Source organism: Papaver somniferum, chromosome 7, assembly GCF_003573695.1.
Source record: "Papaver somniferum cultivar HN1 chromosome 7, ASM357369v1, whole genome shotgun sequence".
In the NCBI taxonomy this organism is placed as follows: Eukaryota; Viridiplantae; Streptophyta; class Magnoliopsida; order Ranunculales; family Papaveraceae; genus Papaver; species Papaver somniferum.
The window spans coordinates 53,399,142-53,414,577 of NC_039364.1; the positions used below are offsets into that span (position 1 = coordinate 53,399,142).

Here is a 15,436-nt window from a genome sequence, read left to right on the forward strand (position 1 = left end):
CTTAATCTATATCTTTTACAAGTGAGAAAGTCAAAATATTCTAACGGTCACGAATCTGGTCAAATTTTAGCGCTGTCACCAGGGAGGCAGTGGTTTGTTATATGTTTTTGATTTCTTATTTGTTTTTATTTTTCTTTGAGTTTTTATTATATTTTCTAGTTATAATCATAGTTTTGAGAAAGAAAAAAAATCCAAGTACTTATTTTTCATGAAAGGAGTATATTGCAACAATCAATACAATTTTCAACCTCCACATTATTACAATTGCCCACCAACTATGGGACACAATCAAAACCAATTCATTAGCTATAATCAGTATCCTAGATAGCCTCATGGTGATTTTTATACATACCAACAACCTTGTAGTAGGTATGTAAATCAACCACCAAGGTGGGACAATTATACTTCCGATTAACTATATTCAAGTTGTATGCATGTTATGAATGGATTACACGACTTACAACATTGACTAGACCAACTTGATCGTGATAGGGAGAACGTAGCACAAACCGATTTCCACAATAGTTACCCCTTCTCGACTCCAGATCGTAGTTATGATCATTCACTCATTCAAAGGAAAGAGTCATGGGCGAGAGATTTTATTGCAATTAATGGTGGAGAGCGTGTGAATGTCAAAAAAATTGCACAAAGATTGTACAGTCTCGAAAGAACTTCTCAAAGAAATTGGTAGGACCATATGCATGGAACTTAAACGCCATCGTTATAAGGTTATGAAACAGATGAAGATTCATATTGCGGAGAATCTGAAAACAAAAAAACATTATGTTAAAAAAGACTAACCTTTGGGGATATTTAATAAAACTGGTATAGTTGAATCAATTACTAATGATCAAGCACCTATCCAAAAAGTACATCATGAGTATGATGAAACTAGTGTTTTAAAAAAAACAACCTTGCGGCAGGATTTGGTTCGGCAACAAGATTTGAGTCTAACAACGAAGAAAAGTACGTTGAGATCAAAATCGAATGAGTAATATTATAGGAGACCAATTGAGCTTGCAAAATATTGTAATGATAATGCTGATGTTGAAACTCTGGTTGAGGTTGAAACTGACGGGGAATGGTTGCAGGTTTTGATAAGGGACCACAATATACATGAGGTGAACAATTCATTTGAATTCTTTAAGGACGAAAAGATTGTGTATTTATAATACAAGAGATTTTGCAAGGTTTGACTAATCCCTTGTCTATCGATTCTTCACTTTTTTCTCTTATTGGATTGAATGTATATACTTCGAAAGCATTGTTGGATAATTTTGCTTCTCGATATCCATCGTTGAAGATACTTGATTCTCAAACCATGCAGGTTTACAAATAATAAATCGTAGGAGTTCCCAAATTATACACTCTCTATACACTTTCAAGGGTAGAAAGGACGAAGTGTGGAAGAAACTTCTATTCGGCGATAGCTTCACTTATATTTTCTTGTACTAATATTTGTGTGAAGATATTATTTTCAAAACAAGTTATATGAGAGGATCCCCAATTTTTCATATTGTTGATATTCGTGGAGTAGATCTTGCAAGTCGGGATGATGACTTCAAACCAAGCACTGCATGGGAGGCAACCATTGGTATAGTATTTCATGTATTTGATCTTTTCTTTTCTCGTACCTAGTTTTTCTGATTTATTTTTCATATCATTGTAGGATTTCATCTTTTAAGCATTTAGATCTCTTAAGTATTCACTTCTTAGGCAGAAAATTTTCAACTTTCTAGTAAATATTTGCATGAACCTTCAACTTTTAAAGAATTCAAAGTCACATAGTATATACTTCTACAAAGTAGTTTCAAGCAACAAGTAATCGAAAAATATTGAGTAAAAGTTGTCAAAGTTCTGTGAAGTTCAGAAATTCATCATCAACAGTTGAAGATGAAGACGAAAGCATTTCTGTTTGTTGTGAGAGTGATGTTGATTGTAGATCGGATGAGAAGGTAAGTAAGCATTCTCATCCTCACATAATGATTGGCGTGTTTTTTTAGAGATCATCAAAAATATTAAAACGAAGTTTTTCAATAAATAAATAAATGCCATCTTTGTGTAAGAATTATTTTTTAATTCTTACTTACACGCACCGTGAAACCCATTTCTATCATATTATATATGTGTGACCAACTTGTAAGGTAGAATTCAAGGAAAAATACTTATCGATTGCTCTCGTGGCTGCATTCTTTCATATAGTATTAATTATTTCTCACTAAACAATTAAGCATGAGAATATGTTCTTTTGTGCTTCTAACTTTTTATTATTAATGTGCAGAAACTTTATGTTTTTATAGCTCTTTGGATGCTTGGTACTTTGGAATATTTAGAAGTTGGAATCCGTTTATTGGATAAGCCTCTTGTAAACCCTTACGAGACTATAACTCGTCCACTAGGGACACCCAGTGGCTTAAAGACCTATTGCACATGCTGAGTGCAACCGTGACTTCAACGAAAATGAGTTGTTGTATTTTAGTTAATTAGGCTAGGTAGTTTGCTCGAGAACTAACAAAAGCTAAGTGTATAGGAATTTGATAAATGCATTTTAGTTAGATCTCTTGCATATTATCCTTGTATTACTCGATTTTATTTGTTTCTTTAGGTGAATCATCCGAAATCAGTGCAAATGATATTAGAAAGATCTAAGAAAGGGAAATAAGTTCATTCCTACATGAAATAAGAGTTATAAGGTGCAAAAACAACTCTTGGATACAAGTTCCAGGAGAATTTATAGTTAGGAAAAGTATCCAAAACCTAACCATAAAAACAATCTCCTCACAAGTTCCGGGAGGAATTACCGTTAGGTCCAACCTAACCGTAAATTGATTTGAAGATATATGAAGAGTTAGATATTACAATCTTGTATAGGACGATGATTACGAAGGTAACGCAAAAAATAAATACGTGGTCAATCGAATATCGGATAATGAAGTTATGTCCAAAATGGAGAAATGCGAAAAGCGTCCAAGAATAATTACGGTCAGGTCCAGAGGAGATTAACCTATCTGTAACTCTGGGAATTTAAAGATGAAAATCCTGTCATAAAAAATGGACAGGTTGGATCTATCCATAGTTGAGTATTTTGGCACGTATGTGGGATTCTAAAACAAGGAAAACGCGAACCCAGAAGGAGTATAATATATAGATATCAGGAGTACTATATAAAGAGAACCCCAAGAGATTAAGAAAACATATCCTTACATATATTTTTATACAACAAATAATATAAGAGAGGTTAAATTTCATATTTTAAGGTTTATCTCTTTAGGGGAAACCAAAATATTTCTTCTTATTCTTTGTGACATGAGTAGCCAAACCTGTGTTGATTAAAAATTAATCCAATATTCTAGACGTGAATCTTTACTGGTTAATATAAGTTTGTTCGGAGTTTGTATCATATTATTGTTTGTTTTTACTATATTTAGGGTTTATGATCGTTTTATTCTATTGATCATATTATTGCTAGTAAAGAGTTAAACGATCCGTAATTATCGTGTATTTTCTACACAAGTAGAAAACGTGAGACCTTGCAGGGGAATTTTTTGGGGCAATCATATGTGAATACAACACTAGTAAGTGGACCTTGCGTTAAGAGTCTAATTGTTGGGATCAACCTAAGTTCATAAAACCTAAAGTTTTTTATTAGGTTGCACCTTGAGTGCGCTACTACTTGGTGGCTCAGTTGGAGAAAACCTGACATGCGAGCGCTTCGACATCCGGTTATAAACGAAATTTTGGGGATAACACTACTCTAGCTGTTATTCTGTGGTTGGTGATAAGTGATTCTAACAAAAGATAGATAAATATACCGATTCAATTAACGTTTGGTAACAACGAAAGATTTCTTAATCATCTCTTTATTCTTGTTGTCTCTTTATTATCTTTTTATTTAATTAATCAACATATGACCCTTGGTATTTACTTTTCTCATAGTTTTGCTAATCTACATAACGTATCAATTACACAGCTCTTTGTGTGAACAACCCTACTATCGGTAAATTACTAGTTAATTAGTGATAAATATCTTGAGTAATTTGTTGGACTTACAACACGCATCACATGATGAAACCTCTAACTAGTATTTCATCATATTGATTAGGGCATTTATTTAAGTTTCTTTCATTATTATGAGGTTTTTTATAACAGAAACTATAGTTTTTAGAGAATTTGGCACCAAACAATAATTTCATGCTCTTTAGGAGCGCTCTCTTACCAATCAATATTCTAGTTCAAAATATCTTTAAGTTACTTAATCATTTTTATTGGTTGACAACATCTCACGGTATTATATGTAGCACCCTAAATTTCGGACCAGGATTTTACACAAACTTATGGATAAGGTTAAAGGTAGATGTCGATTGAGGCATGTTAACGAAATGAATTTTGGGATTTGAAATATGCGTAATGGGGTGTATGTGGTGGTGGTGGTGATGGTGGTGGTGGGGCGGAGAATCTGTAATGAATAAAACATTTGTAATGAATAGATCCTTACACAAATTTCTAACTTTTGCCTAGAATGCTATATGACCAATGGAATACCAGCTGAAGAACAACGGATCCGATGTGGCAACTGGTTTGGCAAAAAGACATATTTACGTCTTTTAACCACGTTATTTAAAAGTAAACACATACATAAGTAATATCTTTTTCTACCAAATTTGCTAATAGATTGGATCCGCTGTTAATCATCTGGTGTTTCGTCAGTCGCATAATATTTTCGAATTTTGTTTTATTTTGAACCTTAGGAAAAGCATTTGACTAACTTAAATATCGTAGTTGGTTTCATATGCTTGAATCAAATAACGACCAACTTTAAAAATGCATTAATTTAAAGGGAAACATATCCTAAAAAAACATCATATGAAAATAAATAAATCTACAATTAATTTTTATTCAAACAACACGAAAAAATACGCACACCAAAATAAAATTACAACATTAAAAAAATGCTATTTAACTTGGATAACACTTAGGAATTAACTTTTCAACTTGATTAATCAGAACGACAAAAAATTGATTTGAGAATATGTTTAAAATTATTTTTTTTAAAATATTATTATTATTATTGGATAAAGAGTATTACATTAACTACTTGGAAGCCTAACAAGCTAAGCTCCAACAACGTACTCCTACATTAATTGAACAGGTTGATGTGCTAGCCTACCAGCGAGCCTCATGGGTAACCTAGGGAACCGAAACGGCGGATGGGGGACTGAGATTGTATCAAAAGAGGGGCAAACTAACTCTACCTTCCATGCTAATTCCTGCAATATTACGCCATTGGGGGCTCAATCCTGGGACCTCCTGGAGCACATGAAATTTTGGGAAACGGGGATGACCAGCTGAGCTAGGTGTCCGTTCTTAACTTGAAGAGTTGAGTGTGACAGGACCATCTGACTCGATCCTAAGCACTCTAAAATCCTTTTCCAAACCTGCGCGATAAAGCATGGAAAAGAAATACTCAAATGGTACAACACCCTCGTCACCCCTAAGAGCATCTTCAATTCTCGGGGTCAAGGTCTTCCCATGTGGAGGTCTTATTAACACCTTTTTTTAGTGAGTCATTACTTAGGGAAATTCCTATGGAATGAACAAAAATGAAATTTGTTCATTTTGATCCCACTATGGACTCAACAAACATGAAAAACGAGTGGCCAAACCAACAAGATACGTACGCTTCAATTAAAACCGTGCGAACAAACAAAATCGACGGGATGATTTTCTTCAACCACAAACGGGTCTTATAAAACCGCTCAGTGCAATTTGAGTTTCCCGAAAATTATTTTGCTATTCTTTATTTACTTTATCCTATTTCATCTCACATAAATCTAATATTTTAAATTTTAATTTTATCCTACAAAAAAAATTATATTAAAAAGAAATAGTAGTGAGACCCTAAAAAATCAGATTTGTTCATCTTACTCCGAGTCTCCACAGTGGAAAATCACGGTTATTCATTCACGTGGCTTGCCAAAGAATATTATTTGGTAAGTATCATAGGAACTGCCATAAAAGACAAAAGAAAGATTAGAGATAAATCTTTCCACCTAAAGTTCATCTCTAATCTCCAAGATCTTATCTAATAAACTTTGTTTAAATTTAAACACAAATGATGATGTGAATTTAAGATCGAAGGTCATGAAAAATTCTAATTTACACTTTCTCCTTTACCCCCACCTGGCAATTTCATCTTTTAATGAAGCATTGGAAATAAAAATTTGGTGAAAAACGTCTTAAATTCTAGACATCATCTAACGTTTTTCACCAAATTTTCCATCGTATAGGAAATGGGTTATCAACTCCAGTAAAAGCCCATTGGATTCCACACTCATCACCACTAGACCCAACACAATGTTACCCAATCCGATGGTAGCAGATTTCATTAACCCAATCTCTCGTACCTGGAATCAAGAAAAATTAAGCACCCTTCCTACTCCTATAGCCCCAAAAATCATAAACATCCACCTTCCCCAAAATAACCCACAAGATAAAATTATCTGGCCACACTCAAAATCTGGAAAATACACTACCTGTTCGGGATACCAATGCCTAACCCATGGTCAACCAACTCACACCCCTATTCCACCCACCAAATTTCCGTGGACTTTACTATGTCCACCAAAAATTCGGCTTTTCTTGTGGGAAGCAATCAATGAAGGATTACCAACCTTCTTTCCTACATCATATCCATTTGACCAACCCGACATATGCCCTAAATGCTTAACGGCGACTGCCCCTTACTGCGTCACAGGCAAGACTAGCCATCTTGTGGCATTTGGAGTAATTTTTAGTTGGTGGCCAAACACCAAGTATTCTTGGGCAAAGGACTCCATGGGATCACTCCCTTCAACGACAGAATTTTAACTATACGTGGATAACGTATTTTCACATTCTTTCTTCTCATTATCTAAAACTTGCTTACGTGGCATCACAGTAGTCAATCATAAGGGTCCCACAATTTATCAGTCTCTATTAAAGACGAACCATCAATCACACATCCAAACTATTAAAGACGTCGAAATTTTGACCTTGTATCCTAACAAGGTCTAAGATGTTGACACGTTCCACCTTATCTAATAATCCAACGGTAAGTAATCTCAAACAAGATTAGAGGAGCATACGGGAAACTCACAGAAACAGAAGTATATAAAAACCCAATGATTGATCATTTTTACCCGAAAAACAAACAAAACCAAAACTTGCATACGGTTTTTTTTCTTCTTTTCTCTGCTCTGCTCCCTCGTTCTAAAGTCCCTCTAAAAGAAATTTCTTCCAAGTTGATAGGACATGGCGGAACCGGTAGAACTACCGAGTCGATTAGCGATTTTACCGTTTAGAAACAAGGTTTTGTTACCTGGTGCAATCATTCGAATTCGGTGTACTTCACCAAGCAGGTATTCATGTTTTATTTTCATTGATCGATTAATACAGAATATTGAAAACCTAAATTTCGTTTGTGTATTGGGTTTTCTTAATTTTGAGTTATATTCGGGTTTTCCATTTGATCAATTTTGAGTATTGCTGAGAAACCTAAAGTTTACGTTTTCTGATCATTATTTACTATTGCAGAGCTGAGGAACCTAAAATTTAGTTTTTTTTGTTGCCTTTTTCTTTTCTCTATATGTAATTGTTGATGAATTCATTGAGATTTTTTCTTTTTGAGTGTAAGATTTCGATTGTTCTAATGATTTGTTCTTAAAGTTGGTTGATTGGAATATTTCTATTCTGTTAAACCTGTATACTCTTCTGAATGATAGAGTTTTCGTATTGGATCGTTCAGTGTGAAATTAGTGGAACAAGAGTTATGGCAGAGGGAAGAGAAGGGTTTGATTGGTGTCTTGCCTGTTAGAGATGCTGCTGAGGGTACATCTATTGGTTCAGTATTGTCTCAAGGTAATGTTTTGGTCTTCATCTGTTGATTACCTGTCTCAATAAGCTTACAACTGAGGTGTTCTAAATTATGACTGACTGTAAAAAAATATTATTGAAGGTGTTGCAACTGATTCTGGGGAAAGAATCCCGAAATCTCCTTTGGCAACTTCAGATACTCATAAGCTAGATGGCAAGAATCAGCCAGAAGTACAATGGCATACCAGGTACAGTTATAGCTGGATTGTAGCTCTTATGATATTTATCTTTTCTTTTGTTGAGATGTGACGATTCTTGAGATGATCTACGACTGGCTGTTAAGCCCATCGACAAGTATCTTTGCTTTAGATTTTTTCTGAAAAGTCTCACTGGCCATGTTTGTCATTTGCTATCTATATGCGAAGTTGTGGCAAATGATTGCATGTGATGTTTCTTAACAGGGGAGTTGCTGCGAGAGCTTTGCATCTCTCTAGAGGTGTTGAGAAACCAAGTGGGAGGGTCACGTACATAGTTGTTCTTGAGGGATTGTGCAGGTTTAGTGTCCAAGAACTTAGTGTTAGAGGAACATATCACATTGCTAAGATTTCTCGCCTTGATATGACGAAGCCTGGTATGTAGTCTTTGCTCCCTTTCTATGTACTCAGTCAACCAGCGTCTTAAAAGTTATCTGCTAGTTCCATACCCTTTTTTGTAAAACATGGATGGAGTTGCCCATGATATATATATAGGTTGTGCATCTGAAATTTTTATTTGCATCTAAAACCGAGCTACCCTTTTCAGAAATGGATCTAGCAGAACAAGATCCAGACCTTATATCGTTGTCTCGCCAATTCAAAGCTACTGCCATGGAGCTGATATCTGTACTTGAGCAGGTAACTAGCTCGGTTATATTACCATCAACTGTTATGTGGTTAATTATCTGCTAAAGTGCTAAGCTTCAGTGAATCTGTGCACATTCTCAGTTCGATACTATTTATCTTTTTATGGAAAAGCTTTGACTTTATAAACTTTACAATTCCATTTAAATACTCCTTTACACATAAATAAGTCAAGGGACAAAAGACTACAGGATGTTTTTCATGGAGCTGAGTCAGCTGATTTTTGCTTGTTCAAAGTTCATGTCTATCTTGCTATCTTTAAAGTGGCATTTATATCTCTTTAGCCACACTGGTGAATGTTTGCATACTTGTTCGCTTGTAACATCTGTTGCACCTTTCTTACAGAAGCAGAAAACAATAGGAAGGACAAAAGTTCTTCTGGATACTGTTCCTGTACACAGGCTTGCTGATATATTTGTTGCTAGCTTTGAAATAAGCTTTGAGGAGCAGCTTTCCATGCTGGACTCAGTTGATTTAAAAGTCAGGCTTTCAAAAGCTACGGAGTTGGTTGACAGGCATTTACAGGTATTTTTTTTTTGTGGGGGTTCACAGTTGGTTGCGCAATCTGTCGGAGTCATTTTTACTTGTCACAGACTTTTCAAACATTTACTCCAATTTATTATTTCATTGTGGCAGTCAATTCGTGTAGCTGAAAAGATAACTCAGAAAGTAGAAGGACAGTTGTCAAAGTCACAGAAAGAGTTTCTTCTGCGTCAGCAGGTATTTTTATTTTTCATAAAAGAAAATTCAGTTAATTTAAAGCTAAAGGGGAAAAGAGTCTCATGGATTCATAACCTCAATAATGCAATAACCAATGTACATATCCTTTTTTATCGTTACATTGGTGTTGTAGATTACGTCAGTTAGATACTTAGAAACTTAGAACCATGGAATAGATTATGAGTTGTTTTATTTTCCCTAACAAAACGAGCAAGTCTAAATTATGTAGTTTCTTCACTTGCTTTGTCATATTTCAAATTTCCATGAGAATAAAAAACAGCTAATCAAATTCAACAGGACCTTGCCTTACAATATTCTCCTCAACCCACTATTACACTGTAGGAGAAAGGGACTTTTTTTCTCTGAATGCACTGCACGGAAAGGAAGTTGGTGGTGCAATATGGTTATTCAGGAATAGAATAGGTATGGTGAAAGAAGATGAAATTTGGCGTTTTGTCCTTTCTTGCTTTTGAGTGATAAAATTATATTGAGACTGAGAGTTACAGAGGTCTCAATTTTGGTGGAAGAGACTAAGTAGTCACAAAGTACTAGATGAAGAACAACTGAGCTTCAATATCTTTTATGGAGCGGGGGAGGAAGTTGATATTATGAGAGACGAGAAGAATTAAAACACACAAGGAAATAAAAGATGATTAGTTCCCTTCATTGTATTCATACCAAAAACTACTTTAGGCTAGTCCCTGTTATAAAGAGAAACACAAGTACATATAATGTTACTTAGAATCTATATAACCTAAGTGTCTAATTTCAAATTTTTTCACTATCAATAATTGAAAAAAACCACTTCTTACTTCCAGCATAACTAAGTATTGGAAGTAAGAATGATTAAATTAATTAATTCCAAACATGAAAGAGGTCCTATGTTAGGCCAGATTCATATGAGTATCTCATGAGTCAGCACTTAATCGATATAAGACTCGGACCTGTACATTTGCAACATGGGTTCGGTTGTAGGACAGTGGGAGTTCACATTTATCTTGAACACTTCGTGCTCTTAATGTCATCTGACAGATGAGGGCAATCAAAGAGGAGCTTGGTGACAATGATGATGATGAAGACGATATGGCTGCACTGGAAAGAAAGATGCAGAGCGCAGGAATGCCTCCTAATGTCTGGAAGCATGCACACAGGGAGTTACGGTATGCAAGTTTAAGAAGTTCACTCAAGAATGACCAGTGATATGAATTGTTTATTGAGGTTCTGGTCTGTGTCCACCTTATATTCTTGTATTTTCTTAATCTTCTTTCAGCAATACCTCCAACATGGAGTTCTTTTTTTTTTTGCCAAAAGAAAAAAAAGTTGCTTGATAGCAACAGTCTCTCTTTCTCTCTCTCCCTCGAACATGCACACATGCTGAAACTCACACACATGCAAAGACATCTTAAGCTGCATCTAAATTCTCAGATTTGTTTCCTCCAAGGCTCTAACAGTATAGGAAGAATTATTCATAATGTACTCATCAGCCTGTTTTCCAATTCGATTCTTTTAACTGCTTTTATTTATAGTAACCTGCCTTCTCGGAGAGGAATACTTAGTCTTTTTATCTTAATAATTCTTGGGAAGTTTCTTTTCAAACTGGCAAAGGCATTGTGCCCAACACCTGGCAACTTGTCATCAGTTTCTTATAATTTGTACCGCAAAATGTTTTGTATCAGGCGATTGAAAAAAATGCAACCGCAGCAACCTGGATACAGTAGTTCACGTGCTTACCTGGAGCTGCTTGCTGATCTACCCTGGCAAAATGCTAGCGAGGAACGTGAACTGAACTTAAAAGCTGCAAAAGAGTGTCTTGACAGTGACCATTATGGTTTAGCCAAAGTAAAACAACGGATTATTGAATATTTGGCTGTTCGTAAGGTAGACTGATTCCTTTATGCTATCGTCATTTTGGCTGCTAAAAATTATGTATCGGTTGTTGACATTTATGTGGTGCTTTTGGCTTAATGAACTGGTGGCAGCTCAAACCAGATGCCAGGGGTCCAGTTCTGTGTTTTGTGGGTCCACCAGGGGTTGGGAAGACATCTTTGGCATCATCTATTGCTGCGGCCCTCGGCAGAAAGTTCATACGAATATCTCTAGGCGGTGTGAAGGACGAAGCTGATATTAGAGGGCATAGGAGGACTTACATAGGAAGTATGCCAGGGAGGCTTGTTGAAGGGATAAAGGTACACAATATTTCTTTATTATACTGTAGTTGTTGCTTCTTACTATAAAATGTTAAATAAGAATCGTCACCTTAGCTTCTTGTATATTTGGGCTCATTTATATCTCATTTTTACCGTATCCAATATTATTAAAATTCTTTAGTAGTGGGCTGTGCCTGCATTCTGCACTGATCTATAGATTAAGGTAGAATGAATCCGTGCCATATGACTAATACAAGTAATTCTTGATTTTGACGTACACATCATATTATAAGTTCACGTTCAGTAGGTTCGTCGTGGTAATTATAGAAAATTGTTATTTTTTCAGAATTTCTTTGAGGTGTTCAACCAAGTGTTGTTTTTCCTATTTAGAACTCCTTTTGAGTCACGTTGTCCCTTAAATTATCGTTAGAAAACCCTCGCTTTACTAACCCGTGTCTTGATCGTTTTGCAAGTATGTTCTTTTTGGTAGAATGCTTCATCTTTTTTTTTGCATGTTTGCTAATGTTATTGTTAGTCTTATTTTATATTTTAGCGAGTAGGTGTTAGCAATCCAGTAATGCTGCTTGACGAGATTGACAAGACTGGTTCTGATGTCCGAGGGGATCCTGCTTCAGCACTTCTGGAGGTTCTTGATCCAGAGCAGAACAAAACATTCAATGATCAGTATCCAATTTCATTGCAGTAGTTTTTGTAAAACTAGCTTTTCGTTGTTTTCACATCTTAAAGTAAAATCTAACTTCTCATAGCCATCTTTCAAGTCTGCCGTAATATTCTTCCATTTTAAGACATTAGTCTTCCTATGTTAAGCTTATTTTATTTTTTATTTCTTTTGAGGTTTGTGCTTATGCACTTGTGGAATACTGGTATTCCTTGACTGAACATTTCCAGCTACTTAAATGTTCCTTACGATCTTTCAAAGGTGATTTTTATTGCAACTGCAAACAGAGCTCAACCTATTCCTCCACCTCTCTTAGACAGAATGGAAGTCATTGAGCTGCCTGGGTATACACCAGAAGAGAAACTAAGAATAGCCATGCGGCATCTGATTCCCCGAGTTCTGGATCAGCATGGTTTAAGATCTGAGTTTCTTCAAATACCTGAGGTAATGCACTTAAACGGGCTGCTTTACATTCAAGTCCGTAAAAATGAAAATTTGTATACACAGAGCACCTGCATGCTTTGCTTCTGAATTATGTACAAAGGTTTCTTTTAATAACTGATCTTTGATATTGCTCAATGGTTTTGTTTATCTCAGAGCATGGTGAAACTTGTAATCCAGAATTATACTAGAGAAGCTGGTGTCAGAAGTTTAGAGAGGAACTTAGCTGCCTTGGCTCGTGCAGCAGCGGTTAGAGTTGCTGAGCAAGAGCAAACTCTTCCACTCAGTAATGATGTACACCAGATGTCAACATCGCTTCTGGATACCAGAATTGCAGAGGGGGCTGCTGAAGTGGAGATGGAAGTTATTCCGATGGGTGTTAACAATCATGAGATATCAAATGCTTTAAGGAGTTCTTCAGCTTTGGTTGTAGATGAGGCCATGGTTGAAAAAGTACTAGGGGTAAATAATTCTTCCTTTTGTTAATCTTTGAGTTTGCTGTTGCTTAAACGCTGTATTCGAAGGTTAAGTAATGTGGGCAACTTATCTGCTCAGATACTTATGTTTTCTATTGTATGAATTCAATTCGTTGTTCAGATTCTGATTATGCTCATTGGAAAATAATAATGATTGCAGCCTCCAAGATTCGATGACAGAGAAACTGCAGAACGAGTTACAACTCCTGGAGTATCAGTTGGGCTTGTGTGGACCACCTTCGGTGGGGAGGTTCAGTTTGTGGAGGCCTCAACAATGGCGGGGAAGGGTGAGTTGCATCTCACTGGACAACTAGGCGATGTTATTAAAGAATCAGCACAAATAGCACTTACTTGGGTAAGTTTTAGTCTGATAACTACCCATGATATATTTTGAATCTCAGTATATCTGCTAAGCCTGTTCTGCACGATGACATTCAAATGTGTAGAATCCCTTCTGGGATACTTATATGCAATCAATCCTTGACTTTTCATCATGGACTTGTCTTCCATTATTGCCTTTACCTAGTGTTCTTTATATGATTAGGTGAGAGCAAGAGCAGCGGACCTCAAGTTGGTGGCTGCTGGGAACATTAATTTGATGGATGGACAAGATATTCATATACATTTTCCCGCAGGGGCTGTACCAAAAGACGGTCCTTCTGCAGGTGTGACTTTGGTGACATCGTTAGTTTCTCTGCTTAGTCAACAAAGAGTAAGACCAGATACAGCAATGACTGGGGAAATGACTCTGAGGGGATTGGTATTACCGGTCGGTGGTATCAAGGATAAGGTGTGTCACTTATTATGGGCATACCCTCTTTTAGTATCAGTCATCTGAAAGCGTGCTCATGGTTAAAAAATACAAGTAGAAATCAAACGGATTAGTCTTTCTTTTCTAGTGCTCCCAAGAAATGTATTAAGTTTCTCTGTTGTGTTCGTTTGCAGGTCCTAGCCGCACATCGGTATGGTATAAAGAGAGTTATCATACCAGAAAGAAACTTCAAAGATCTGGTTGAAGTACCAGCAACTGTTCTTTCTAGCCTGGAGGTAATTTTTCCATTTCCTGTTAACTTGCGAAAATTCTTCATTATTGAATATCTAATCAATCATCTGCATAAATTTACGTGGAAGCAAGGTCTTTATGTCATGTGCATGTGGTAAATTGATTATTTTTGCCTATATTGTGCTTGTGACAAATATAAGAAATAAGAAAATGCATGACCCTTCGCGGAAAACCCTTTTAAGTATCTAGCTTTCCTGCTTATTGTTATCAGATATTGCTTGTGAAGCGCGTGGAAGACGTGTTGGAGCATGCCTTTAGTACTGGATGCCCTTGGAGACAACATTCCAAGTTATGACATCACCGTCGAGATTTATTTGTCTAACACAGAGTACTGCTGCTTCATCGCCACTGAAGACATGCGGAAAACCATTAATGAGAGAGTCTGAGTTTGAACAGAACCGAACGAAACAAGGTGACAGAGAGTCAGCTAAGTTATACCATCTCAGTTGTTACATCTCTCCGAAGCTGTTTGCCTATTTAAATATTATCATCATCTTGTCAAATATAATTTAAGTTTTTAGATTGGGTGTGTACAACCTCCCTTGTTCCGTCTGTTTTTGCCAATCAAATCAGAGCCATAATCATCTCGATCTGTTGTATTTGTATATATACGGTTGGGCAATGGTGAAGTGCGCCAAATTCTGCTCACAGCTGCTATTTGTTGTCTGTATGTATAGATATCAAGGTTTTATTCCGTTTTACACTTTTGTGCGATTGCTTTGCTTTCTTATGAATTTGTAGTGATTAGTTCCATGATGTTTCGGGATGTAGAAATATTTTTAGAAGATGCACGTCATACAAGAGTATATGTATGTCATTAAAAATACCAGGTACACAAAGTAATGCTAGAGACGGGAACAGATGTCTCTTGTAATATCTAAGCCTGCTAGTATGCTATATCATTGGAAATTAGAAACTATATTAAATCATGGGTATTAGGTCCTTTTAAACATTCTGGTCTCCCCCCGTGTCATGATCTTTGACTGATCTCTGCATCTTGATACTGTCAGTAGTTGCATTCAAGGCAACAGGCTGATAACCTACTCTGTCTTGATCTTTGACCAAGCTCTGCAACTCCACACCGCCAGTACTGGGATTTAATGCTACAGCCTTATCACGGAGATCATAACTACCAAGATGATCATATAAAACCTTCTTAT

At 36.1% G+C, this 15,436-nt stretch overlaps 1 protein-coding gene across 1 annotated transcript; it reads left to right on the forward strand.

The window, feature by feature from the left end:
- The first annotated feature begins 7,178 nt into the window (after nt 1-7,178).
- LOC113297319 (lon protease homolog 2, peroxisomal-like) lies at nt 7,179-15,010 on the forward strand. Its single transcript, XM_026545753.1, has 17 exons — nt 7,179-7,397; nt 7,784-7,896; nt 7,994-8,099; nt 8,313-8,482; nt 8,653-8,744; nt 9,096-9,275; nt 9,387-9,470; nt 10,503-10,630; nt 11,147-11,348; nt 11,450-11,656; nt 12,171-12,301; nt 12,527-12,740; nt 12,894-13,199; nt 13,374-13,568; nt 13,758-14,003; nt 14,159-14,260; nt 14,488-15,010. The coding sequence occupies exons 1-17, from the start codon at nt 7,291-7,293 to the stop codon at nt 14,569-14,571; spliced, it is 2,667 nt and encodes an 888-aa protein (XP_026401538.1). The 5' UTR covers nt 7,179-7,290; the 3' UTR covers nt 14,572-15,010.
- Nucleotides 15,011-15,436: the final 426 nt, after the last annotated feature.